Source organism: Heliangelus exortis, chromosome 9 (assembly GCF_036169615.1).
Source record: "Heliangelus exortis chromosome 9, bHelExo1.hap1, whole genome shotgun sequence".
In the NCBI taxonomy this organism is placed as follows: domain Eukaryota; kingdom Metazoa; phylum Chordata; class Aves; order Apodiformes; family Trochilidae; genus Heliangelus; species Heliangelus exortis.
This window is the reverse complement of record NC_092430.1, coordinates 8,562,578-8,589,495: the sequence shown is the minus strand read 5'-3', so window position 1 is coordinate 8,589,495 and position 26,918 is coordinate 8,562,578. Positions and strand designations below refer to the sequence as shown.

Here is a 26,918-nt window from a genome sequence, read left to right as displayed (position 1 = left end):
CAAATGTTACAAATGTAATTGCCTGGATGAGACTTTGCAAGGTATCTGCATAATATCACAAGGAAAGGGATTGTACCCTTTTACTCCACGCTTCTCAGCTGATGTCTGGAATACCATATCCAGTTTTGTCCTTCTCTGTGTGAGACAGGTACTGATAAGCCAGAGCACCTTCAGCAGAGGGCTACCAACACAGCTGGGGGCTAGGAACACTTCCCCTGTGAGGCTTTTTGCAGCAGCACAGTGGGAGGACGCTTGATACTGGCCATGAACTGAGCCAGGGAGGTTCTAATTGCCTAGAAGGGAGAAATTTTTCATGAAATAAAATGAAGTGGGTTCCTGAGAGAGGCTGTGCAGTTTGCAGCCTTGGTGGTTTTCAAGACTGGACTGGAAAAGCCCCAAGAACCGTGAGGTCTGAACAGAAAGCTGATCCTGCTCTGAGCAGGAGGTTGCAATGACACCTCCTGAGGTCCTTCCCAGCATGATTCCATGACTGACTGCCAGAGTTTCTCTTCTCAGAACCTCTTCCAGTCCCAACAGACTCTTCTTGTGAATTTGGGACAGAAGTGCAGAGGGAAAGGGAAACTAGAATTGTGCAAAGTACTCCAAATTTTGGCAAACAGTTTTTCACAGGACACAACATTTGTTTTATTCTCTGTTCTCTTCTTCAGAGTTTTAGACTGGATTTGGGTATTTTAACCACTACCAAGAATTAGGATGATGCTTTCATGGACTCATCTCTAACAAACCTAGGGTCTTGCTCCTTAGCAGCAATGGGCAGCTCAGAGCCCATCATCTGATGTAGGAAGCAATGGCCACTTCCCAACCACAGTGTACACTTACTGAGCCTGGAGTTGTTCTAAAATGAGCAGCTGGCGCCTGGAGAAACTTGATAGCAGGATGGTAAAGTGCTTCAGCAAGTGTTCCACCAGGAGCTACTAAAAAGCTCACATAGAGGGATGAGACACACACCTTTTGTAACATTCACCTTTCCTTTCCAGTGCATCATTGAATGGGGGCACAAAATGCCATGAGTTTTGGTTTAACTTGAATGCCTACACTAACAACCTTCTGGGTTACCAATCAGGTTGCAGCATCCTCTTTTTTATTGCATCTGTAAACCCTGGTAGATTTACTAATGAGATATTCTGAAGATAATCTCTGATTTTGCCTGCTTTTTAAGTCATATAAACAGACAACCTATTCTCCTTAGGGTCTTCTTTAAAGCTTCCTGTAAAGAAGCTCCATGTTTGTGAGCAAATCTGTCTGATTACAAATGTATGCCACCACAAGAAACACTGTTCAAAAGCTTAGAAAAACAGAAATCTGTCCAGAAAAGCCCAGGATTTAAAAAGTTGTCTCCTGAAGCAAGTCCAGAAAACATCATGCAAACTGAAAACCAATACTAAGGTGGAGTTTGTTCCAGCTTGACCAGCATGCTTGAGAGAAACCCCTCGTCCTGCCCATTCTTACAGACTGAGTAGCCCATGCTTAAGGAGTTAAGACTTAGGATCTGTAGAAAGGAGAGAGTGTGTGACAGCTACATCAATTTTTGAACGTGTGTTAATAGATTTTTTGGGAGGCATTTAGTTAATACTATAGCAACTCTTCCATTCACATTAAGAGTTTATCAGTTATTAAGAGGACAGCTCAAACGCTTTTTGCCACTTAACTTTCATTACAACTTTCAAAACAGAAAGTGATTGTGCTTGCTCAGATTATTCATGTGTCTGGAAGAATGCTGTAAATTGACAACAGCAAAATTGTAATGTTCGTGTGAGTAGATAGGAGGGGGGAAAAAAAAAAAAGCTATTATGAGGTCATTTTTATGTCCCTTTTTAAAGACTCCTAATATGGCTTGTACACCAATCTGAGAAATATTTCATACTACAAATCTTCATGAAGTTTGACACAGGACTCGTTAAAAGCCTATTTACATGACCACAAGATGATAAGATGAAAAACAGTTTGCAGTCAATTTTAAATAGATGCATAACAAACCAAAACTAAATGACACATACTGGAGGCCTGCCAGGACGGCCCCTTTTTCTTTTTCCTTTGACTTCTGCTTCTTCAAGCTCACTGCCAGCATCTGAATGTGCAGTAGTTTCATTTGTAGAATCCCTAGGGGGGGAAAAACACTAGATAAATTAAAATGATTTGAAATCAACAAATATTCTCTAACTGACTGTTTAAATATTAAGACCTAAGCTGGTTAAAAAGAAAAAAAAAATAATTAAAATAAGAAAATAAGTCAGTATTAAAAGGCTTCCACATTTATTCTGCAAACTAAGGAAATAAGCATTGTTAGCCCTGGCAAAATGCCTTACCTTTTTATGGGCTGGAATGTCATTTTATTGCCTGGAAGTTATTTAAATTTCTTTTGAAACCACTTACTCTTCCAAAACTGGCTCTACTGGACAGCACATTCCCAATATATCCATCCTAGAATAAAGTCACTACTACCAATTTTCTTCTAGTAACAATTTATTCTAGTAACTATTTCTGAGCTGCTTTCAAGGCCCTTTCAAGAAAGCAAACTGGAGCCCAGCCTGGCTCTCACATCACCAGAAGAGTTATACATGTTCCCACCGGGGTTAAGCCCTGGTTTTAGTCACACCAGAAGACAATGGCACTTTGTAGCTGTTGATAAAGAGGGGATTAACACTAACCATGAGGCACAAACCACAAAATTCACTTTGAGCTGAAGACATTTATGATTCTCACAGTCAGAAAAACGTTTTCACTTGGATAATAAAAAACTCCTGAGACTCCTCAACAATGATCAGAAGAGAAACCCACAGTGTTATTTTTCAGTCATTCCTGGTTTAGACCTAGGACCACACTAATTAGTGAGAGACCCCAGTTTCTCCCTCACTTTAGGTCTGCAGGTACTTCTCTGGCCACAAAACAGACCTGGCTGCTCAAAGAAACTCAGCTTGTAATTCATCTCCTGAGACATCACATTTTGCCCCAGAAGAGCCCACCAGCAAACCACATCTGTTACTGATGAGCTTTACTTTTAGTTTTCGAGACCATAAGTGCATGCAGTCTCTGTAAATAAACAGTAACTGCAGTAATGTCCTAGATTACTCAAAGATGGGTCAAGTTTAGCTTGAATCAGAGCGTTCTTTAAATCTAGTACCAGCTCCTTGAAGATAAAGGAGTTAAACTTGTTTAAGGAGCAGGCAAAAATCTGGCCTATTCCGTTCTTTTGTACAGCCTCAAACATAAAAGGCAGCATTAGTGATCTGGTTTGCAGAAACTGAGAAGCTTCATCAAACCATGATCTACACAGACTTTCCACACTCTCTGAGGATTTATTTTTTTAATTTTGTTCCATCAATACTTCACAAATTTGCTGTATCAGCAGAAAGACACAAGCATCACTGAATCAGAAGGTTCTGATACTTTTCTTTACTAAAATTACCGTACTGTTCCAGGTCTGCTCTAGCCCAGATAACTCTGTAGGACTAGGATGAATTTCTAATATTAAGATATTTTTCCATCTTTTCCAACTAGCAAGCACAAAAAACACCAAAGGGTCCGCAGAAACATTTCCAAAAACTAGGAGGCACTAGAACATATATTAATCTCCTTTTCTGAAAGTAACTGTAATGGATTATTGCTAAATACACACCCCACAAAATCAGGCAGCCTAAATCTAAAATTAACATTTAAGAGTACATTTGAGTTTCCAAATTGTACTTGTGTGGAACAGCACCTCTTAAAAAAACACTGAAAATGCAGCTTTGTTGTGATAAAATTAGCTTTTCTCCTTCATGAAATATAAAAACTTGACAACTTCAATGTAAGACTGTGAATCTGAGAAAAACAAAATTGTAAAAAGCCTAATACCAAATAAAAAGATACCCCACACACATACTTCAAGATGATTTCATGAGATACGGCCACATAAAAAAGTTGAAACAACTTCTATGAGGAAGGTCCTGTGCCCAGCCACCACGTTGCAATTCAATTTGACAAAAGTACATACTGCTTCACAACAATGCTAATATTTTTCAAAATAACTATTAAATACAGCCGTGAGGAACCCCATAAAAATATCTGCTGCTTATTATCGCTGCAGAGAAAATAAAGCCATTCTCTCTTGAACTCCATAGCAAAAATAAGCTGCTTTCTGGTCTAACTGATCCTTACTAGAAAAAGTTTAGGCATAGGATGGTCTGAGCAATTCCCCCAGTTCCTGGGGAAACACTACAGCTTTGCTACCTTTTAAAAAACACACCCCTAAGATCCTCGGGACAAAGATTTTTCTCTATTGAACCAGATACAGCAATCCTCCCAGGCAAATGGCTGAAGCTTTTCCCTTGAAACACTACAACTGTGGAAATAAATTAAACTGTATTACTATTTTGCATGCATCTAGCCCACTGGGAATTTGACTTAGCTGCAGTCTGTGCCTGGGTCTAGCAAACCCTACTGAGTTCTGTGTTATTTTGTTCTGGAAATTTCAGTTGCTCTGGAACACTGCATGTGGAAGGGACAGTTAATTATTAACCACCTTCTCTTCCTTGTCTTCAAACAGACCATTGTCTTAAACCTGATCAACATGCTCCTTTAATATTTTTCTGGCAAAACTTCTTTGGTTTGCTGGATGCCTTTTGGGAAAGGCTCAGTAAAGTAGTGCTAAGGGTGAGATGCATTTTAACTAAATTTCAAACATACAAAACCCAGAACACAGCAAGTTTTCATATGCAACATGCCTCCTGCTAAGGTCAGCTTCCAAAACTGGTCAGAGAGTTCATGTTTCATAAACTTTCTTTTCTCTCTATTGAGACAAGCAACTCAAATAGAAACGTTTAAAATTAAACCAAATGCCTCTCACCCTAACAATATGTGAGGCAGAGAGATTTCTTCCCAGCAAAGAACATAAGGGCTGGAGGGGAAAATATCAGACAGCAAGCTCCCTTCAGTCTTCACACTATTTGGAGCAGGGAGACAGGAGCAAGGACAACCTCCAGTCCTTGGCTGATTTCACATTAAGATAAACATAATTTCAAGCAGCAGGGAATTCTGTCTCAATCATGCAACTTCTATCCAAAATGGCCCTTCCACTGCAGACTCCAGTCCCTTCATTTCGGGAAGCAGAGCTTACTGCTCCTCTCAGGGCCTTAGAGCTGCTCTGGGGGTACAGACACAGAAGACACTCCCCCAGAAGAGGAATAAAATATCTCTTAACTGCCTACAGTTCTGTCAGGTTTTGAACAGTGGTTGAGAAGAGCACCTGGCCAGCATCCAGCTCCCTCATGCCCTACGCAACTTGCAGAACTGCTAGGAAGTAATTTATCTGGTGGCAGTCATCCACAGCTTAATAGCCCAGAATTATCCTATCCCTGTTCTTCGTGCCTGCGTCCCAGTCACCTGAGGGGAGAACTTCAGCCTCGTCACAATTTATCTTTACTGAAGCTGCTGGGAAAGAAAATCTGGGCCTAAGAAGACTTGTCTCATCCAAGAAGCTGAGAGGAGGCTAGGGCTAAGGCTGAACTTTTCTAAGATACTTTTGACATGACAAGAGAGGAAAGAGAATTTAGGACAGAAGAGAGTGTGAGAGCCCTACAACACTGGGGTGGGTCAAGTAAAGCAGAGAAATGCTAATTCCTTTCAGGAGCTCAAGTGTACTCTGCTTCTCTTTCTGGTGTCTGCAGTGGCTAAAGATTCCAAAAAGACAGCAGAATCCCTCCTAAAAACTCCAGATACTTTTCCAAAGATAGTAACAACTATCCATTGAACTTAACCACATGATAAAGACAAATTAACAGATTACTGGGAGCCCTTTACCATCACATGCTTCTGAAGAGCCTATTTCCACAGACCCAGTGGATTTTATATCTTTGCAAAATAAACCAAATTTACCTTCCTTTTGTCATTACATAAAGCCCCAGCTATAAAGCTTATACCATCCCCCTTAAAAGCATACCACACAAAAAAACTATGTTCATGTATCTGTTTTTGTAAATGAAAAATCTTATACAAGCACAATCAGTGTTGCTGAGGTGGCTCAAGGTTCTGCCAGTGATAGATTCAGTAATTGCTACCACTAGACTCAGCCTTGTGAAGAAAAGCATTCATGAAGAAAAATGGCTAAATGCACAGGCTCATGAATCATGGATGAATCAGCTCTCATGGTAGATCTTCAAAATCTAAAGAGGAACACACCTCCTAGCAAATATGAGTCATCCCATTGAGAGAAAACTTGTAACAGCCACCCGGGTAAAATACACTCAAGGTTATTTTCCCCCCTACATCTGCAACACCAGTAAGTAAAATCCTGTTTTCACTGCATTCAGAAACCTCTTCTGATTCCAGAAAGAACTAAAGATTGATTTCTCCTTCCATGTTCCCACAGTAGAGAAGAATATGGGAGGGAATATTTGATATGGTCCTAAGCAAGGTACATTAACGTATCAAATTGCCATTAGGACCCTTTGTTTAAAGGGGGTAGCCATAAAGATTAAAACACATCACGAAAAAGTAGAAGTAAGGCAGAGGTGCGGTGGCTGTAACAATCTTTCAGAGCTGCCTACTGTAGAGCTAGAAATAAAAACCTGGCTTTCTCTGTATGGAACTAGATTCTGGGGTCTTCAAATACATATGTGTGAAGCTAATCCCCCTGACCAAAGATTGCTCCAGGTTCTCTTGCCCTTAGCAGTACTCCTGTCTGATCAAATTCCTACCTACTGAATTTGTGGTTATCACTTTCTCTTGATACTTCGTCCACACCCCACTCTATGTTCTGAGCCCTCAGGAGAATCTCAAAACCTTTACAGGCAAATCCTGCTGAGATTATTTTTTTTTTTTAAAGTATCTTGTTTACAAGCAATCAAAACTATATATATTACTGATTATGGTATCTCACCAACACTTTGCACAGTGGCACTAAATGATTCCCAGCTCTACTGGAAAACACAGCATACATTTCCTTTCACTGTTCAATGCTGAGTGACAGTGGTGGCTCCCAATCTTCTTCTGATTAAACAATATATTGACATCTTTAATGACCCTCAGGCTTTTCAGCTGGTGTGCAGTTACCAAATTTATTATTAAGTGCTTTTTAACCTCAAACTCTACACTATGTCAGTCACTTTCTAAGGATATGAGAGTATCCCTGGTCCCAGTCTTGCTATGACAGGTTCTCCCAGCTTTTTGCCCCCGCCACATTTCACAATCCCATTCTTATCTCTTGAATCCAGGGAAATATCAGCCAAGAAAACTTTTTTCCACAAAAAATCCCCTCCCAGCCCCAGTGCTGCCCCCTCGGTGCTGCTCACCTGGCTCAGGCCCGTCCTCAGCTGCCTCCTCAGGCACCCCAGAAATTAACTTGCTTTGAAAGAGGTTTTAAAAATATAATAAATACTTAAAATATGAGGAGGCAAAAAACATTAAAAAAAAAATTAAAAGCCACAAACCTGAAGTGCAGACCACGTTGTTATTTAGGTCATACAAATAACAATTTATTTCATTAAAGCACTCGAAATCCTAGTTTTGGACGATCACTCAGCCTTGGTCTACTGAGGCTCTTTCACACCTTTCCATAATTCATATTTTCCTACGTTTATTCCCAGCAAAAAACCCTCTAAGAGCTGCCAGCAGCAGGGCGGCGGCAGCCCTGAGGAGCTAAGGGGCCACCTCATGGCCGACACTGCCGGTTCCAGCCGGTTCCAGCCGGTTCCGAGGGGCCTGGGCTGGTCAGTGCTGTCTGGGAGGTCATGGCCCAAGCCGTTGGCGAAGAAGTGAGCAGGGGCTACCGGCACAGCTTCCCCACAGGTCCTGGAGCCCCGGAGGGGTGCGGGCGGGAGAGAAGGGCGGGAGCAGAGGGGTGAGGGGAAGTGGGGAGAATGGCGCTGGGGCTGGGAAGACGCGCTGGTTGCTGACTGTTTCTCGTCTGCAGCCAGATCTTAATCAATTGCCGATAAATTTCCCCCAAGTCATGTCTCTGTTTTGCCCCTAGGTGTAGCTGATAAGTGATTTCCCTGCCTTTATCTCACCACGCGAGCTTTTTCAACTCCGTTCTGTGGAGAAGGGGAGTGAGAGCAGAGCTTGGTGGGTGTCCGACCGCTGCCAAGGTCAACTCAGTGCGCCCATTAAAGCTCCGTTTCCTTGACGTTTCTAAAATGCCTTTCTTAATTCTACCTCTTGTACTCTCTAGCTCCTCATTTGCTCTCAATTGCAGAGGCCAGAGGCGTTTTGCACAACAAAAAAGGGTACACAATTGCAACACACCAATGTGTTTAACTATGACCAACACTCATCCACTTTCTTAAGTCTCACAACACTCAGAAGTACAAAAGCAAAAATCCTGTCTTGCTTTTCATTGGAAGTTAAATCTCCAAGCATTTAAAGGAAATACATTTTAGATTTAAGTATTTTACTTTTTACACAGTTTTTGAGAATAGGACAACACTAATCTGCACTTATCTCAAGCTTGTGCCTTATATCTGCAATCACCTCTTTGTGTACTTCTACAAATTAACACTGAAGATTTCAAATACAGAGAGAACCGTATACTCACTGTAGTACTGGCAAATCTGAAGTAATCATTTTTGCAGCACTCTTGAAAGTAAGAGCTACATAGAACTGTTTCTCAATGCTATTACAAGACAGCTACTTGGAAACCTCTCTTGAAATGCTGAAGTCCAGTCTGGAAAAAAAAAAAAAAAGAAAGAAAAAGAGAGAGAGAGAAAAATGTTAGTTGCGGTTCCAAAGTATTATGTAGTCAATAAATACAAAGAAATAAATAAAAATGGTAATTTCAGAAGTATTGTCAGTATTAAGCCACAAGAAATTTAGAATGTTTGTCCCCAGGACAGCTTAACCATATTCTTGCATTCACTTTTTACAATTCCATTTAATTACCCAAGCTATTTTGCATTACCACCACCCCCATGTTTGTTTACAGTAAATAATGTAAAACCACACAGAACTATCTCTGAGAAAATTTAAATAAACAAATCTATAACCATAGGCAATCAGAGAATGTGATGATGCAGACTTAAGGAATCTATTTTCTGGTCACACAATAGACTGAACTTGCAGGACAAAAGTTTAGTCTAATGAGAAACAGTATTTCCTATTTTCAAATCAAAACAGAAGATCTGCACCTAAAAATCAAACACGTTTTGATTTAGGCAAAAAAAACCTGGTAAAACACAATATCCCCCAATGTTATCCCTGATAACATTGCCTTTAATGGAACTACACCTATTGCAAGTCAGACAAAACAGCTCAAAGGTTTATGTAACTGAATTTTGCAGAAGCTCTGCAGTTCTCTAAATGACATCAGAAGTATTTTAACCTGATGCAACCGAAGTTGCACATTTAAATAATAAACTACACTGTATCTATGCTACCACTACACCCAGTAGTAAAATCTCACCGTCAAAGAGACAAATGAAGTTGACTAACAACAGCAGACATGACTTTACTATTAAATAACAGCACAGAGTGATAGATGCACTAATCTCTGATGTAATAAAACACAGAACTGCCATCCCATTCTTTCAGAAAATGCAAGTCTTGGAAAAACTAAAATGATTTGTTTCATTCTCCCCTTTTACAGACCTTGGAACAATGTAAATAGCTGCATGGTGCTCACCACTGTGGAGGAGCCCTAAGGAATACCAAGGACTTAACTGCATGTTTTGTAAACAGGGGATATTTGAAATATCTTCTATTTAAATATTGTTTGTAAATTAGGTTTTCTCTGTGTTCTAGTAGCTTTATACAAGACAGCAGGAAAAGTAAGCCAGAAAAAGGCAACCTGGCTAGCACCCCAGTATCTAAATAAAATTGCACCAGCATAAGCAAAACAGTACAACACGTAAACCATTCTTTTCCATCCTAATATACACGCACCAGTATTTATTCACCAAAACCATAGCTGTGCAGCATGAATAGACTTTTTTTGCCTCTGGTTATTGCAGTTCAGTTAAAACTCAGATGACTACAACCAGTTCTTCCCATAATTACTACCCATGCTACCAACAGTTTTATTTGCAGTATCTCAACACCAAATTTATTTTTTTCCTATATACTACCATCACATTGACCATTTTTTCTACTGTATCATTAAAAGCCACCTTGTTGCAACGCAAATGTTCACAAAGGAGACCTGTGTTTGAAATGAAAATTACCACTCCAGCATAAGCAGTTTAAAGGAGGTAATTTTCCACAGCCAGCACACCGGGGTGGTTTAAGAGCTCTCCAGTTTCACTCTTAAGACCCAAGCAGCCTGAGATCTGCAAGAACAACAGCATTTCAGGATATGCCGTTTGTGCTCCTTCCAGAATTTGTTTCCACAACAATGTTTCTACATTAGAGACACCATGTTCTAAAGGATGTGACTGATTAGTCTGAACAGGGCCATGGCATGCCCATTCGCTAGCATTCAGCAGCCATTTCAGACACATGCAAGAACACAAACATAGCATTAGACTGAATTAAGTGTGAAGTTGGTTTCCTACCCAAAGCAAAAAAGAAATGCTGAGATCTTTGGAATGGGCACATTCAGTCCAACTGGAACAAAATGCACTCTGGTGTCACAAAACCTTAAAAAAATGTATCAGGTATAATATTTAACGAAATCCTAAAATAGAAGAAAAGTTTTGACTAAGCTTCTGTAAACATTTTTCCTCCTTCCGCAACAATTAGATGTACACATTTTTGTAGTAGCTTCCCTTTGTTTAAGAAGTTGGTTTGGGTTTTTTTGTACATCCACAAGTGCAATGTACTCCCTCACACACTCACTCTTCTGTGTCTGCTAACTACACCTCAAAAGAAACATATCCAGTTTGGGTCTCCAGATTATCCAGTTCTAGCAGGATACTGGGCATCAGTCATCCTCTTCAAAAGAGCTTCCTAGAGAAGTGCAAGAAAAATAACTTGTGTTTCAGGGGAGATATTTTCCACAACTGCTACAAAAGAGGCACAATCCTGCCAATTTTATGGGACTAACCAGAGAAGGAATCCCCTTACATGGCATGAAATAAAGCCTTCCACAATCTGAGCTGTCTGTATCCCTCCCATGCCTCCCACAGAGACCCTCTGGCCATCCTGCTCTGGACACCAACTCCTTCTTCCTCAACCCAGACACTCTGCTGAAGCTGAGAAGCCCTTCATGGGCTTGGGACAACTGCCTTGCAACCTCCCTCAACAGGAACACTCCTCTAAGCTCAAAGGAACACCACCACTTGCTTCCAAAATTCAGTCTTAAATTATCACCCATGTTGCTTAGGCTTGGTTTGGAAATAAAATTAAGTTGCTCTGGTGACTAATGAAAAGCTTTATGTGCTTGGAACAGAGTTCTTAACTGAGTTTCGCAAGTAAATTTGACAGCTGTGGAAAAATCACTGATCCTTATGGACTACACATGTGAACCTTCTCATTTTTTTCTGGTTTTAATAAAAGAAACACCTCTTTTTTTTTTTTTAAATCTGTGGTCTCACAAACAAGAAAACTGAACTCTATTCCTTTCTGTCCTATTCAATGCCTGAGTATTCAGGCATTGCTAAAAACTCCTGAAAGCTTAAGACAGATCTCCATTTTGTCACCTTTCTCTTGGGGAAAAGCAAAGGGAGGAGCACTTCATACTTTTGCATTTTTTAATTATTTAAAATATAATATAGCTAAACAAGTCCCTTAGCTTGCAGTCAACTGCTTGTATTTTAGAAGTTAAAAAAACACGATGTCTTCATTCAAGCCCCATTTCAATGGCCTTAGCACATAAGCAGCAATTTAAACCTGCACATCTATGCTTTAGGATGACATAAAATTCATGCTGGCATATTTAAAACAGACCTATAGAAGAGTAGGCAGTAGAAGAGACCATTCAGTTGAAACACACAATGGGAAAACCAGGAAATGTTTCTTTTTTGCCTCTAATTTTCAACAACACACAATAACGAGGGCAGACATAATAACCATTATATAATTTTGGGGTTTATATTTTGTCATTTTGTTTTTATATTTAAAAAAAACCAAACCAAACAGAACAACAGCAACAAAAAACTTCTTTTAAAAGAGTCTTTTCTAGTAATGATAATTTTATGGTAATTTTTCTTCAGTGAGCACCTTAGGAGCTTAGCTTTAAGAAAGGCTTTACAATTTTACAATAATAAATGAAACCTGCATTCCAGCGATATTTTCTATCGTTTCCACTAGTATATAGCTACCTGTATTTTTCGCAGTTTTAAATTTTTTATTTGCCTCTCTGGTGCTGGAGTAGTTTAGCCAAAAAACAAAACAAAAAATATTTACATGAACCTGACAGAAATGTTCCAAGCAACTATCTGGTAGCAACAGCCAAAATCAAGCTCATCTTTTTATACATTAGGTACCTACATGAAAACAAACCAAACAAAAAACCCCAACTACTGAGTTTGGCAGTAGGAATTACATCATTGTTAAATCCATTGACCCCAAGACATCCAAACTAAAAGACAGCTGTTACTTGACAAATGCCCACTCAAAACCCTTTCCTTGTTGACCAACTGACCTTGTGCCAACCATGTGCAAAATATATTCAAGCACTGGCTCACACTAACAGAGGAATATCTTCTGCTATTTAATCGCTATGGCCTAAATGCCATAAATTCAGTTTCCATTAAAAATTACTTTGCTTTCTCCCTTGGTGCTCCCTGCTGTGTCTTCTCTTGCAAGCTGAAAATCAATAAGCAGCAGACTTCTCCAGAGCAGCTGTTCTACACCACGATTTGCCATGCTGTTGAATAGCACCCTGACACAAGACGTGTCCAGCTCAAGTTTCTGGTATTCAGTTTGGAGACAAGATTTGTCCCCTCAATATTCTTGCCCGACAGCAGCATTGGACAGCTAGGGAAAAGCCTGCAGCCAGCAACAATGCTGAGAGGAGGAAGCAGGTAGAGCTTCAAAAGTTTTGATCAAAAAGGTGGGAGAGAAAGAAGGACCTCACAAGCCAGACAGATAAATTCCAGCCTTTTACTGCTTTAACCACCCCCATGCATGGCCTTGGGCACACCACTTCAATCCTTCCTGCTCAGCTATCCCATCTGCAAAGTGAAAATAGTTTTTAGAAATTGAAAGCATAAATTCTAAATCCTGCAGAACTAGAAAAACAGTCATCAGGAACTAACACCGTAACAAATTTACCCAATGCTGTGATGTCTTCATCACTAAGGAGTTTTTTATTTGCCTTGGATTACATGTTTCTTTGAGCATAAATTTTAATCCATGTTGACCCTGAGGGCATAAGAACCGAAAGCTAAATTAAACCACATAGTTAAATATACATAGCATTATTTAAGGCCAAACAAGACATAATGTTTATTTAGCCTGTCTTTGAGACAATTTCATTGAAGTTCTAAACAAAATCTACATTTCACAATGTGATGTTTTAGTATATATTTAAACCAAGACTGAAAGTCCAAGTGGTAGACAGTATAGTGAGTTCCTTCAGCCCATGAAGTACACAGCAAGCTCTGCTGATGTGTGGCCTGTGATGCTCCTGATCCTGTGAGAGAGGAGGAGGGATGATTAGGAACAACGAGGCTAGTGCAGCATGGCTCTGCTTTGTCTCCTACAGCCTTCAAAAGCAAACTGGACACGGTAGTGTTATTCCATGTCTCTCTCCTATATGTGTTTCCTTGTTGTTGCTGGTACTCCCTTAACACCCAGTAGGACCTGCAGTTCCCAACCCACAGAATATCAACAAGAAAAGCCAAAATCTGGGACAGGTAGTTGATATACTTGCTGCTTGTGCTGCCATGCAGAGGGATCCAGACAGACTGGAGCACTGGGAATACTGGAATGGCCTGAGGCTTAACACAAGGAACCACACAGTCCTGCACCCAGGGAGGAACAACCCCTTGTGCAGGGCTGGGACCAACCATCTGGAAAGGAGCCCTGCTAGCCTAGAAAGGCCCAGCCCAGTCAGACAAAAAAACAACCTGAAGCCTCACTTTCTGGTCTGTGATATCATCCTGTGCTCTCCACAATGAGGAATGAAAGACCTCACACCCACAGGTTACACAGAGCACTTCTTGCAGAGCTGGGAATAAAATCTGCAAATGACAAAATTCTCCAAGTTATACCACCACATTTCCATACCTACTTTTCTGTCCCTAAAAACGTGTGAACTGCCAAAACCAATCAGTTCCGGATTTTTTGATACTATTCCCAGCAGATAGCAGGTAATTCTTGCACTGTGCATGTCTGTGCTGGGGCACTGAGGCCAAAATGGAGCAGCACAGCTGATACAATCTCTTAACCGTGGATATAACAGAATAGGTGATTCAAATGTCACACATCACTCAGAAATTTGTTTGCTCATCTCCAGTGTTTACTTCAATAGGTTTTTAACACATTATCACATACTGCTTTCTTATCATGGCTGGGATGGCTGCCACTGAAGAGACTGATCAAAAGCTTTGTGGCAAATGACTGTAGATACAGCTTGCTCAAGAACAGAAATAGTCTCCTTTTCAATTCCTAGGTATTGTTATTTCATATAAAGACAAATCTGATGAAAACCTGCTTGCTTTCCCTCTGCTATTCTTACAGACTCTTCAGACACAACTTGCACCTCACTCTGCAGACACCCAGTGTGAGACCTGACCTGATTTTCTGCAGCACTGAGCATTCACAACTGTGAGATCACAGGGGGCTACGGGCACTTCATCAGACACAAGGCAAATAATTATGGTCTGATTGCATAAGACGAAGACTTTAAGACCGCGAGTTCTAATGCTAGTCCAGTATTTGAATGATTAAAAACTTCTTCCTTGCCACTGCTCCATTGGGAGCAACAGCTATCTACAGCCTCCTGCATACCTGCTTTGAACACCCAATAAAAAGGGCTCTAGAAAGCGAGGTTCTACTGTCCTCAAACTGAGCATGAATAGATGGACTCTTCTGCTTCTCTGCACTTTGTGTTTCCAGGACTCAGAGTCTTGAGAAGATAAACTGGATCATCTTTTTAAGATGATGCAAGAGCATTGAGAGTCACCAAAAAGGCCACAGGACAAATTTTAAGTCTTGCCCTCATAGAAACTATGGTGTTGTTCTCCTAAACAGAAGCCTGGGCAATCAATGAAAACTTGGCAAAAGACTGAATGCCAGTAGGGACAGTATAAGTGTTCACCACACCTTAGGGTAAGGTTTTAAAAAACAGCTGAGTTTTCAAAGCATAAAATGCTTCCCCTCAAAAAGGGCCATCCTACTTAGCTCACTCCTCAGACTCACACAATGGCATCAAATCTCTCAGAGTTTGCACAGTTAATGTGCAAAGATGGCACAGACAGTGGTCAAGGGATGGGATTCTCCCACTCTGCTCCCCACCTGGAGCCTGTGTCCAGGTCTGGAATCCCCAGCACAAGAAGGACACAGAGCTCCTGAAACATGTCCAGAGCAGAGCTACTCAAATGCTTAGAGGGCTGAGCACCTCCCTGTGAAGCCAGGATGAGGGAGTTGGGGTTGTTCAGCCTGGAGGAGTCTCCCAGGTGACCTTACAGCAAACTTCCAACATCTGAAGGGGCTACAAGAAAGGTGGGGGAGGGCTTTTGACAAGGGTGTGTAGTGAGAGGACATGGGGAAAGGGTTACAGATTTTAAGAGGGGAGATTTAGATTGGACATTGGGAAAAAGATTCTTGTGAGGGTGGTGAGACCCTGGCCCAGGTTGCCCAGGGAATTGTGGCTACCCCATCCCTGGGGCAGGTCAGGTTGGATGGGGCTTGGAGCAACCTGGGCTGGTGGGAGATGTCCCTGCCCATGCAGGGAGGGTTGGAACTGGGTGAGCTTTAAGGTCCCTTCCAACCCAAACCATTCTGTCAATCTGTTTCTGGGCTACGGCAGGGAGGACTCAGCAGCAGGAGAGTACAGCTGGGCCCAGACCAGGCTGAAGGAGGTAAAAACTGCAAAGGCAACAAAGGGGGAGAATAAGCTCTTTCTGAGGGAAAAAATGCTGCAGCAGGGAAAATTCAGGTAAGACACAAAAAAACCCTTGACAATGACTACTTACGCACTGCTTGCTCTAGAAAATGTGAGTCATCCACCATTGAAGAGTTTTTTCTTTCCCAAACAGATGGGTCCCACTTGTCAGGTACATCAAACACAGCAAAGTTGGTGGAAAAGCTTTTATTCCTAGTAAACTGAAACAGCTGGGAAAAAAGAGGAAGCTTTGGGAACACAGCCTGCTTTGGGTCTGAAATCGTGGCACTACAGTAACTGTGCCTGCCAGAGGGGAAAGGGTGAGAACCAGATACCCCTTCTACATCCCCACCCCTCCCATTTCTTCTAATGTTTCTGTGACTTCATCCTCAATCAAATCCATGTGTAACAAAAATCAAAATTAAAGCCAGCAATTAAATTCACACTCCAGCACTTCAGTGAGTGAGTGTTTCTTCCTGCATAATAATCCACACTAGAGGAAGGCAGGAATCCCTGGTGTGGTCAAAAACACATGGATGGTCCCTAAGGCTTCAGATTTCCATCTCTGTACAGCACACAAAGCACAGTGAGCCAAGAAAAAAGCAAGTCTGAAGGCACACCAGAAGCAGTGGTAATAGATTTTTATGCTACCTCAGAAAAGTGTTTATTCATCTGCAATTTTTCCTCAGCAGTGGACATCTGGTGTTCTATTATTCATTGCAGCTGGAAAACTGCCAACAAGAAAACCAATTTAAAAAAAAAAAAAAGCGCCTAACACACAATGTTGGAATATAAAAAAAAAAAAAAAAAAAAAACACTTTCAGAATGATTCAGGGGTTTGGGGCATGTGATGTTTTGCCCTTTTTTTTATCCCACACATGGAACTCTAATGAGAAAAGCCAAGAGGAATGGCAGGACATTTTATCCAGATGATCAAAGAAAACATGCATTTTGAAGTCACATATAAAGGAAAAACTCAGTGAAGTGACTGATTCTGGTACTCCTATGGATCTTCAGGAGGATGTGCATAAAGGCTCAAGAAAAATAAGGTCACTAAAAGAGTAACTTTAGTAAGCTCACATGGCTGCTAACAGAAAGAATATCAAAAGGTAAATATAGAGAGGCTCCTGCATGTATCAGGAAGAAGCAAATCCAGGACCATTCTGAAGTGTCATCTCCCCATTTCCTGACCAGGGGCCTTTATTACCCTGCCCTCACAAGAACATGAAGGCATGATGGTTCCTCAAAAGAAGGTTGGTAGTGTTGAAGACTATGCTAAACCATTCCCACCATTCCCAAAAAGTGCTCAGGTGAAAACCATGTCTTGGCCTCCAACCTTTGAGAAGCAGCTCCATTGATTTCCAGGTTGCTACATTTTGGAGGAGTTGAATAAACGCTGCAGGCAGCCACTGCCTGTATGTCCTCGGTTGTGACAAATGGCACAGCCTGGACCTTATGTCAGTGACACATCTAAAACCTAAAAGAAGGCACTAAAATCTATTCCTCTCATCCTCCAACCTTCAAGCAACCCATGCACCACAATAAACTTGTGAGGAGAAACACATTTTTCCGATGAACACATTAACCATGCTGGAGCTAAAAATAAAAGGCCTCACAAACACCTTTTTCCCCACTACTATAAATGCCTCGTACTACAATCAAAATTCAAATTCCCATATCCCAACTATCACAACACCCCCAGCAAAGCCCCAGGATGACTTCTCCACAGCTACACACGTGGAAAGTAGAAGGGCTAGCAGGAAACACTTGGAAATAATAATTTATCAGCAGAAGACACACAAAAGAACTCTCACTCCCGATCCTAAAGAGTTAGGAAACACGTGGCTGGAAATGAAAAATTCACACTCATTTTAAATAATTGACTCAAAAGGGAAAGCGGTTTTATTACACATTAGTTTTCTCCATCCCTTGGATATGACACCTTTGTATTCCACAGCCAAGGTAACTTAATCTATCTGCCCCAGAGCAGAGATTCTAATATCCTCCCCCCATGGCAGCAGAGCTCACAGCAATTCTTTGCTTTTCCCCTTTACTGAGCTTGAGGGCTGTGATTTTGTTTCAGGCTTAAGATATTTGATCCAGAAGCTTGTCTACTTTTTCACAGCAATGTCAACTGACCTGTAAAATACATTACCTGTACCTAACAAGCCTCCTCTCTGACACAAGGGGAAAAAAAGGAATGTAAGGACTCATGAAATTAAAGATAAGATAAATGGGGCTGGCTGCACACCAGAATACCCCAAGGACCTCCCTGACACAACATTCACAAGAAATCAATGAAATTTTAAGAAGAAATAAGAAAGAAGTTATTCTTAAGCACTACATAAAATTGGAAATAGTCCTGCAATAGTCCAAAATGAAAGTATCACTAGGGGAAAAGGCAAATTAGCGCCTGAAAACAAGATTTATTTTAGCTCACTAAATAATACTGAAGAAAAGCTTTCATCCTTCAGTGCTAGAGTCAATGTTGGTCAGTCAACAACCCCAGGAAGAATCAGCAGGGGATGAAACTGTCCTTCACATTTCAAAAGTGTCTCGCACATCACAACAAATCCACTAAAAGGGAAACTTTCTTGGGAAAAAATGCTTGGGAAAAAAAAAAAAATCTTTCATTGCTCCAGATAGAGGAATGCTGACTGTACAGATGGAAGCTCATTTCACTGGGTGAAACCTGTGGAGAGCCCAGTTCCAAACTGAACAAACTGAAAAAACAGACAAGTGTTATGAGAAATACAATGAGGAGAGGCAAGAACAGAGAAACCAACATATGAGCTGATTCAGCTTCCTTTCTCAAGGATTTCACATCCAGCTAAGCCATTTGCTCTTCAGTAACTTCTGAACATGTTGCCAAATAAAACCAGAAAGACACAGATTCACCAGGGGATTTACTGCAGTGAGAAAGATAACAGGATTAACCAAACTGGGCTGTGCTGACCCCAGTGACCATACAACAGCTTATTTCTCACCTTCTTCCCCTCTGCCCTTCAAGACTGGTTTCTCTCTTGACTCCACACAAACACATTTTTTTGAACATACAGTGACAACTCAAACTGCAAAGCTGTCACCAGTTTACTTGGAGAGCCAGACTGTAAATTGCAAACACTGATGCTCTTTTTTTTTTTTTTTAATTTTTTTTTACTGTGTTCTGCATGACTTACAGAAACATGGGAACATCTCTGATTTCTGAACAGTTACTTGGACAAGCAAAAAATGGAAATAGTGTGACTGTGTCTGAGCCAAGCACCATTCCTTTTCCTGCTACTAGCTTTAAAGCCTAGTCAAGTGCTTTCTCCCAGAACACTGACAGCATTTGATCTAGGAGCTATTTACCAAAACAGTTCATTGGACCAATGCAGTTGTTTTCTTCATGTAATAGCTCAGATAATGCTTTAGCCAAAATGGGCCACTTGAAAAGAGACAGAAGGAAGAAGAAATCTTGCCTCACTTGGAAAGGTTGTCCCGTGATGCTGCTAAAGAAGCCATTGAGATTTCTGGCATGACTGACAGAATGCTTTATTTTCCAAACAGAAAGGAAACCTTGTGGTGCTGGAAAGTTAGAACATGAGCTTTTCCAGTCACCCTTTTCCTTTCCATGGAAAAAGAAAAAAAAAAAAAAAGAATAACCAAACCTCATCCCCACCCCAGTCCCTAAAGACACTTCGCCTTGACTGAACTGAGAAAGGAAATTGAGGATTTCTACCAATAGAGCAGAAATACAGAGTAGCTGCAGGAAAAGCAGCTGAGAAAATGGGCTAAGAGAAGAAATCAAGAAGCTGCTTAGAGGAACCAAGAAGAGAGAAAATGCCACCACCAGAAGCTGAGGCTCTCCAGTGAGAGGGGAAATTCCAGAAGTTGATCCACACAAGGGGGTATTTTCTACTGCAACATTTCTTGGCTTTTGTTTTTTTGCAGAGTAAGGATCAGATCATACTTTTAAATGTGGCAGAATTTCCAGACGCTTTTCTGCACTTTCTGTAGAAGATACTGAAAATCCTCTTACCAGTTACATAAAATTAAAATACATACTGTAAGTGATACTTAAAGCTGCCAGGCTTTAAGAGCAAGAGTGGGAATATTTTGAAGCATTTCCTTAAACAGATTCTGAGCTCCCATGAGATAAGAACAAGTTGTAACTGAAAACTGTAACCCCAAGAGTTAAGTAAGGGAACATTTCTAGGAATAAAACTTACACAAAATACAAGGAAGATATGAGCTTTCATTTTATTTCTGGTCCTATCTCCATCTTCTTTCAACATAAATAAATAAATTTAAACAGTCTATAAGCATTGCCTTTACCCTTGGGGCAAAGTTAGAGCTAGCTTTTCCAGAGTACACAGTATATAAAAGTATTTTTAATAAAGCATTCAACAATCATTTAATTACTAAAAAAAAAAAACACACGAAAGAAGGGTTGGGTTTTTTTCCAGGGCTTAAATCGACACTTTGCACTTTCAGAAATCAAGTTCTTAAAACACAGAGAACATGACTGGCTACAATAGACTATAAAGGAAAAACTTTTTACAACCCTGGCCCAGATTGTCCAGATAGGTGGTAGATGCCCCATTTGTGGAAACATCCCAGGTTAGGTTGGATGGGGCTCTGAGCAACCTGATCTAGTTGAATATGTCACTACAGGGGCTCGGACTATATGACCTTTAAAGGCCCCTTCCAGCCCAAACCATTCTGTCTTTCTATTCAGGAAGGTAGAAAAAAACCAAACAACAAATTCATCATGGAATAGATTTGCTTTTTCAGTAGAGTCTTGGGATGAGGTTTTATACAAAAGCTGAACCAATCTGATGGGTTGTCGTTGTCAAAAACACAATCCCTGTTCTTTCTTCCTATGCCTACACATTCCTGCTCTTTCCTTTTATTGTAGCTTTGATACCTGTCTGGCCTGCAGCAAGAAGGTGAATGGAGAGACAGGAGACACTGGAAAAGAAGAGAGGGTAGCAAGAGAGGCTCAAGTCCTACAGTCCTCGTACCACTTATTACCATGATCTCTCACCAGTCCCACCCAGAGAGCAGAACAATTCTACCATATTGATTCAACAGCAGATGCACCAATTTCTTCTGGAGAAAGAACAAGAAAATCAACATAAAACAAAGTTCATGTGCTGGGCTTGGGTGTGTTTTTTCCTTTATAGACAGCACTGTAATTTAAGAAAAACCTAGTGGATTATAGTGTTGCAAAACACTTGCTACACTTGACACTATTTTAATTTATTATAATCTAGAACATGTTAAATAATTTCCTACCATCTTAAAGGCAGCATTAAGTCAAAACCTGAGAATAATGCCCTGGATACAACCTGGTCAGTCCAGAAGAGATACAGAAATGCTCTCTAATTAGAGCAGCAGAACGCTATTTAGAAACCCAGAAGATACTTTCAGAGAACTATTCCAGAGAGAATACAAAGAATTTAGAAAGACTCCTTTGCATGGTACTTTCGATTAGGTTTCAGAACCAACTAAAGCCAGAAGTCCATGGGAAGCAGCCCACCAGGTACTGGAGCTGCCCTGCAGCTGTGTGGTTCCTCCCTCTCGGGGCTGGGCTGGCACTGTCTTTCTACCCACTGAGGGGATTCAGAACATCATCCACCAATTTTTCCCATTGTTTTCAAGTTGTTGGTGTCTGGTTCAGCTCCCTGAACTGGCTCAACCCTCGTTCACACGAGCACAGCACTAGTGCTGGGGAAGGGATGGGAGCAGGAGGGGAGAAGGGGAGCCTGGAAACTGTATCTGAATGGTGGTGGAAACACATTCTACCTACTGAAGGATCTTACAAATGCGCAAAAAAGAAGCAATTTCTCAAAATTCTCCCTTCCAGCATATAATATGGATGCACTTTGTCTTTAAAAATAGATCTTCATGCCTAATAAATACAGCATATTGCTTTTAGATCAACAGAACACGCACTCCTTTCCTAACTTAACTCTAAAGATGCCAAAGGAAAACCAGAATGAAGTTAAAGCATTTTTATTTTTTATAATCTTTGCATAGAGAGAAAGCATCTAATTATAGCAGCCGATAGCCAGTCTCTTGCCAATACACCCAATACCCTAAGTAAGCATTTTGTCCCCAAAAATTCTCTTACCCTGGTTTTGAGGGGAGAGGACAGGAAGGGGGGAAGGGCTACCTTCTTTCTGTCTCTCACATTTCTCATTTTTCTATTAGTATTAGTCTGCATTAACAGCCAAATCATACACACACACACTCAGAAAAAACACTGCCAGTGACCTACTAGAAAGTTGCTATAGCAACGACTGCTTTCTGAAATACATGTTGTGCATTTTAAGTGCCACCATAGTGTAACACATCTGTCAATTAATAACCACAGCTCAGAGTAACACATCACATACACTGAAAAATATTTCCAAATCAACATTTTGCCCTTCTGTCTACAAAAGAAAATATCTGGAAACCCCCTACAGGCTTAGACTCACCGCCAATTAAAAAAAATAAGTAAATGTACACAAATTGCGTATTTAGCACAAATGTATTTCTTAAAGTGCACAAAATCAATGAAGTATGAAAAAAACATCACTGCGACCTAGAAAAAGCAATTGTCTCAGATATATCATTAAATTTCTAATTTAAGCAAATCCAGGCTACTTGTAAAATCATCTAAGGGAGGATCCAGAAAACATAATTTGTTATTTATTTCAAGTAAAATATCTGTAATAGGAAACAACAATGCTATATTTTTAAATACGCAGAGTAAACCAGTCTCAACCTAACTGGACTTCAGGAAATCACCTGGGCAGGAGTTCTCTTTCTTCAGACCTAGATATCTACCAATCTTTGATTGGTGTTCCTGGTGATAACTATTGTACCTAAAGCATAACCACACACATAAAATGCCAACTAGTTACCCTCAGGAAAAAAGCAAAAATGTCCAGAAAATTCAAGCAGCATAATTAAAAAGCTTGACAGCAATGCAGCACTACAGCAGCAGTTGAATCAGTGTCATTCCCTCCCAAAGCCCTGGTGGTATTCATGAAGGTGCAGGTACTACATGCCCATGTTTCACCTCAGCTGTGCCACACAGCCTATTCATGGACTCTCCTGTATGACCTTGGAAAAGTGGCTGTGTTTTAGGGTGGAGGATATTCTCTTTCTGAAATGCCAGGACTAACCAGAGACAACTGCAAAGACTCCAGGATTGTCAAGTGCTGCCTCTGCCATGCTCCTGGCCAGCAATGCTGCTGTGGTTTCTCATCTCCAATGCAAACTTGAAAAGCTGGAGTGTCCAACATAAGGACACAGAGCTCCTGGAATGTGTCCAGAGCAGAGCCACTCAAACGCTCAGAGGGCTGAACACCTCCCTGTGAAGCCAGGATGAGGGAGTTGGGGTTGTTCAGCCTGGAGGAGTCTCCCAGGTGCCCTTACAGCAAACTTCCAATATCTGAAGGGGCTACAAGAAAGCTGGGGAAGGGCTTTTGACATGGGTGTGTAGTGAGAGGACATGGGGAAAGGGTTTCAGAGTTGAAGAGGGGAGATTTAGATTGGACATTAGGAAGAAATTTTCTTGTAAGGGTGCTGAGCCCCTGGCCCAGGTTGTCCAGGGAAGCTGTGGCTGCCCCATCCCTGGCAGTGTCTCAGGTCAGGTTGGATGGGGCTTGGAGCAACCTGGGCTTGTGGGAGGTGGCCCTGCCCATGCAGGGAGGTTGGAACTACCATCAGTCTTTAACAGCAGGACTAGTTGTTCCCTGGGCACGCCTCTTAAGATAGAAGGCAGAGATGGGGAACAGATTAGGCCCTATGTAATCCATAAGGAAATGGTTATGGACCTGCTTCACAAGCTAGATACTCATAAGTCCATGGGACAGGACAGTTTATACCCTAGGGTGCTAAGAGAGTTGGCAGATGTAGTTGCCAAGCATTTCTCCATCATCTTTCAGAAGCCCTGGCTTACTGGGGATTTCCCATTGAACTGGAGACTGACAAATGTGACACCCATCTTCAAGAAAGGCCAGAGAAAGGATCCCAGTAACTACAGACGTGTCAGTCTCACCGCAGTGCCATGGAATGGATAATCTCAAGGGCCATCATAGAACAGTTAAAGGTCAACCAGACAATAAGGCCCAGTCAGCATGGGTTCATGGAAGGCAGATCCTACTTGACAAACCTGATCTCATTCTATGATAAGGTGACCTGCTCAGTGGATGAGGGAAAGGCTGTTGATGTAGTCTGCCTGCACTTCAGTAAAGCCTTTGACACTGTCCCCCATGACATCCTCATAGAAAAGCTGGATGCCCAGGGCTTGGATAGGTACATACTCTGCTGGGTTAAACACTGGCTGGATGGCCAGGCCCAAAGAGTTGTGGTCAATGGAGTTAAATCCAGTTGGCAGCCAGTTGGGGCCACTCCTGTTTAACATCTTCATTAACGATCTTGATGAAGGGACTGAATGAACCCTCAGTAAGTTCACAGATGACACCAAGCTGGGAGGGAGTGTTGATCTGGGGGATGGTAGAAAGGCTTTACAGAAGGACCTGGACAGACTGGATCATTGGGCTGAGACCAACTGTATGAAATTCAGTAAGGCCAAGTGTCAGGTCCTGCATTTTGGTCACAACAACCCCAGGCAATGCTACAAGCTTGGAGAAGAGTGGCTGGAAAGCTGCCTGGCAGAAAAGGACCTTGACTGACAGTCAGGTGAATATGAGCCAGCAATGTGTCCAGGTGGCCAAGAAGGCCAATGGCTTCCTGGCTTGTATCAGAAATTGTGTGACCAGCAGGACTCGGGAAGTACTCCTGCCCCTGTACTCAGCACTGGGGAGGCCCCACCTTGAGTACTGTGTTCAGTTCTGGGCAGCTCAATGCAAAAAGGACATTGAGGTGTTGGAGCAAGTCCAAAGAAGGGCAACAAAGCTGGTGAAGGGGTAGGAAAACATCCCCTGTAAGGAGCAACTGAGAGTGTTGGGGCTTTCTCAGTAAATGGATCACTGTCCCCAGTAAGTTGCCAAAATATTTCAACAAGTAATTCTTAACACAAAGCAAGCACTTCTTAAATTAAAAGGGAACTATTAATCCATAAAATTTTACACAATATGCACAAAGTAGAATAAAACCTTATTCCCTGCCACACTGATCAATGTGTGTTCCCATCCTGCAACCACTTGCTGCCCAAGGGTGACATGGTTGAGTGCACCAACCCCTTTTCCTTAGGGAACTACAGGAACAACTACTCCAAAAGAGTAAACAGTGAGACCCACTCCTCGCCCAGACAAGAAAATCCCATCTAACAGTACTACCAGTACTTTGCTCTTGTGTGCAGTGATTCCTCTCTGCCAGTGCAGAAAGTGGATTATGTGGCTTTGCAACAGTCAGGCACAAACCTGCTTTAAAAAAATGAATTTGCAAGAAGACATCAGTAGCCATCAAGTGAGATCCTGGATATGATCAACTGCTTCAGAGGGACTGCACAGAAGGTTCTGATGTATTTTTCTGTTCCTTCTGCTCTCTTTCCTGCAAATGTAATTGCCCTGTATGAAATCATACTCATGATTTTCTTCTAAAATAAAGTCATTACTTCTGTTTTCAGTAACCCCAGATCAAGTGTCTTTGCTGCAATCCCAAATCCATTGCTAAATGCTCCATTGTTTGTCCAGCTGAGACTGCTGGGTGCTTATGCTTTCCTCATGTTTGTCTTCTCCAGCAATTTCACGAGTTGGGGAAACAATGCAGCCTGGTTCTGAAGGGATTACTGCACTATATATAACTCTGCATGAATTATCCACCATTTTACAGGCATTGAAATCCTGCTGCTGCTTTTCCTTAGAAGAGTCTGTGTAGGTAGGGGAGGGATGGGAAAGAGGATTGATATTAACCAAGTAACATGAGCCAGCTACCTACCTTCACAAAAACTGCAGGCATTTGTCCCCTGTCCTCCAAATTTGATTGAAATCAGTTTAAAAAAACCATGCAGCACTTAAAATCCATGTCAGGTTGTACCATACACAATCTGAACTCTGCTTGGCTTAAAAACAAGACCAAATATTAACAATACAAAAGCATTCCAAATTTGTTGCTTATTCCACTGGCACATCCTCCTGTTCTGCCAGGACAGCAGCCACTGTAACATTTGCAGAAACACAATGCCTTAGAAAACCAAACTAAAAACCATCAGTCTTTAAGAGGTGACATCAAAATGCCTGTGTGGATATAAATTATGTCGACCAAGAAAAGCCAAGAAATTCCCCAGAAAACAGTTAAAATTCTTGGGTTTCTATCTAAGCAGCATGTATTTGCCAAAAATCTTTATGTTCCTTTGCTACCTTAAAAGTATTTGGAATACACACAGATTAATGTACACTGAAGAATTATATTAAAGAACTGGTTTCTCTGCTTCCAAATACATGTCTCTTCCTTCAAAGGCTTGTTTCAAAAATCTCCCAGAATTCAAGGTTCTTCTAAAAAAATTAGAAATAATAATAAAAATATCAAAGAGCTTTAGTAGCACAGGATATAATGCTCAGCACTTTGTCCTTACAAGTTGTTAGCCTTTATTTCTTATGCTATGAATGTTTATTTCTTAGGTTATGAAACAGAGTATGTCATTTCAAAGGGTTTAAAACTAAAAAACATTTCACTATCTCAGTTGATTAGAATTCAAAATACATTTAATTTAATTAAAACACCTACTGCAAACACAGCTAAAGCCACGAACATGTCTTGAAATATTTTTCCACCCATTAAGTGCAATTTCCTTGGCCATGTCTAGCCCCACATACCCACAGGGAGATGCTGAGGAAGCCACAGTCAAACCCACTGATGACACTGCCCCCTCTGACTCTGGGCCTCATGGTAAAGGAAAAAGCCATGAAGTTACTATCTGAAAATGCTGTTCCTCTCAGAGAGGACCAGAGTTCTTTTGGCAGTCCTCAAGGGTGAGTTGCACCCGCAGAGGACACCTGGAGCCATCACACTGCACCCAGGCTGAATCCCAGTCACCTTCCAAGCTGATCATCTA

General features: G+C 41.3%; 1 protein-coding gene across 5 annotated transcripts in view; it reads right to left on the bottom strand.

Moving 5' to 3' along the window:
* Nucleotides 1–26,918, bottom strand: part of STAG1 (STAG1 cohesin complex component) — a 152,196-nt gene that overhangs the window by 107,960 nt on the left and 17,318 nt on the right. For all 5 annotated transcript variants that reach the window (XM_071751944.1, XM_071751942.1, XM_071751943.1 and 2 more), the window contains 2 exons: nucleotides 8,531–8,659; nucleotides 2,019–2,121 (listed from right to left, as the gene is read on the bottom strand). In XM_071751944.1, coding sequence (XP_071608045.1) covers nucleotides 2,019–2,121; nucleotides 8,531–8,559 — 132 coding nt within the window. In that variant the 5' untranslated portion in view covers nucleotides 8,560–8,659. The remainder of the gene's footprint in view (nucleotides 1–2,018; nucleotides 2,122–8,530; nucleotides 8,660–26,918) is intronic.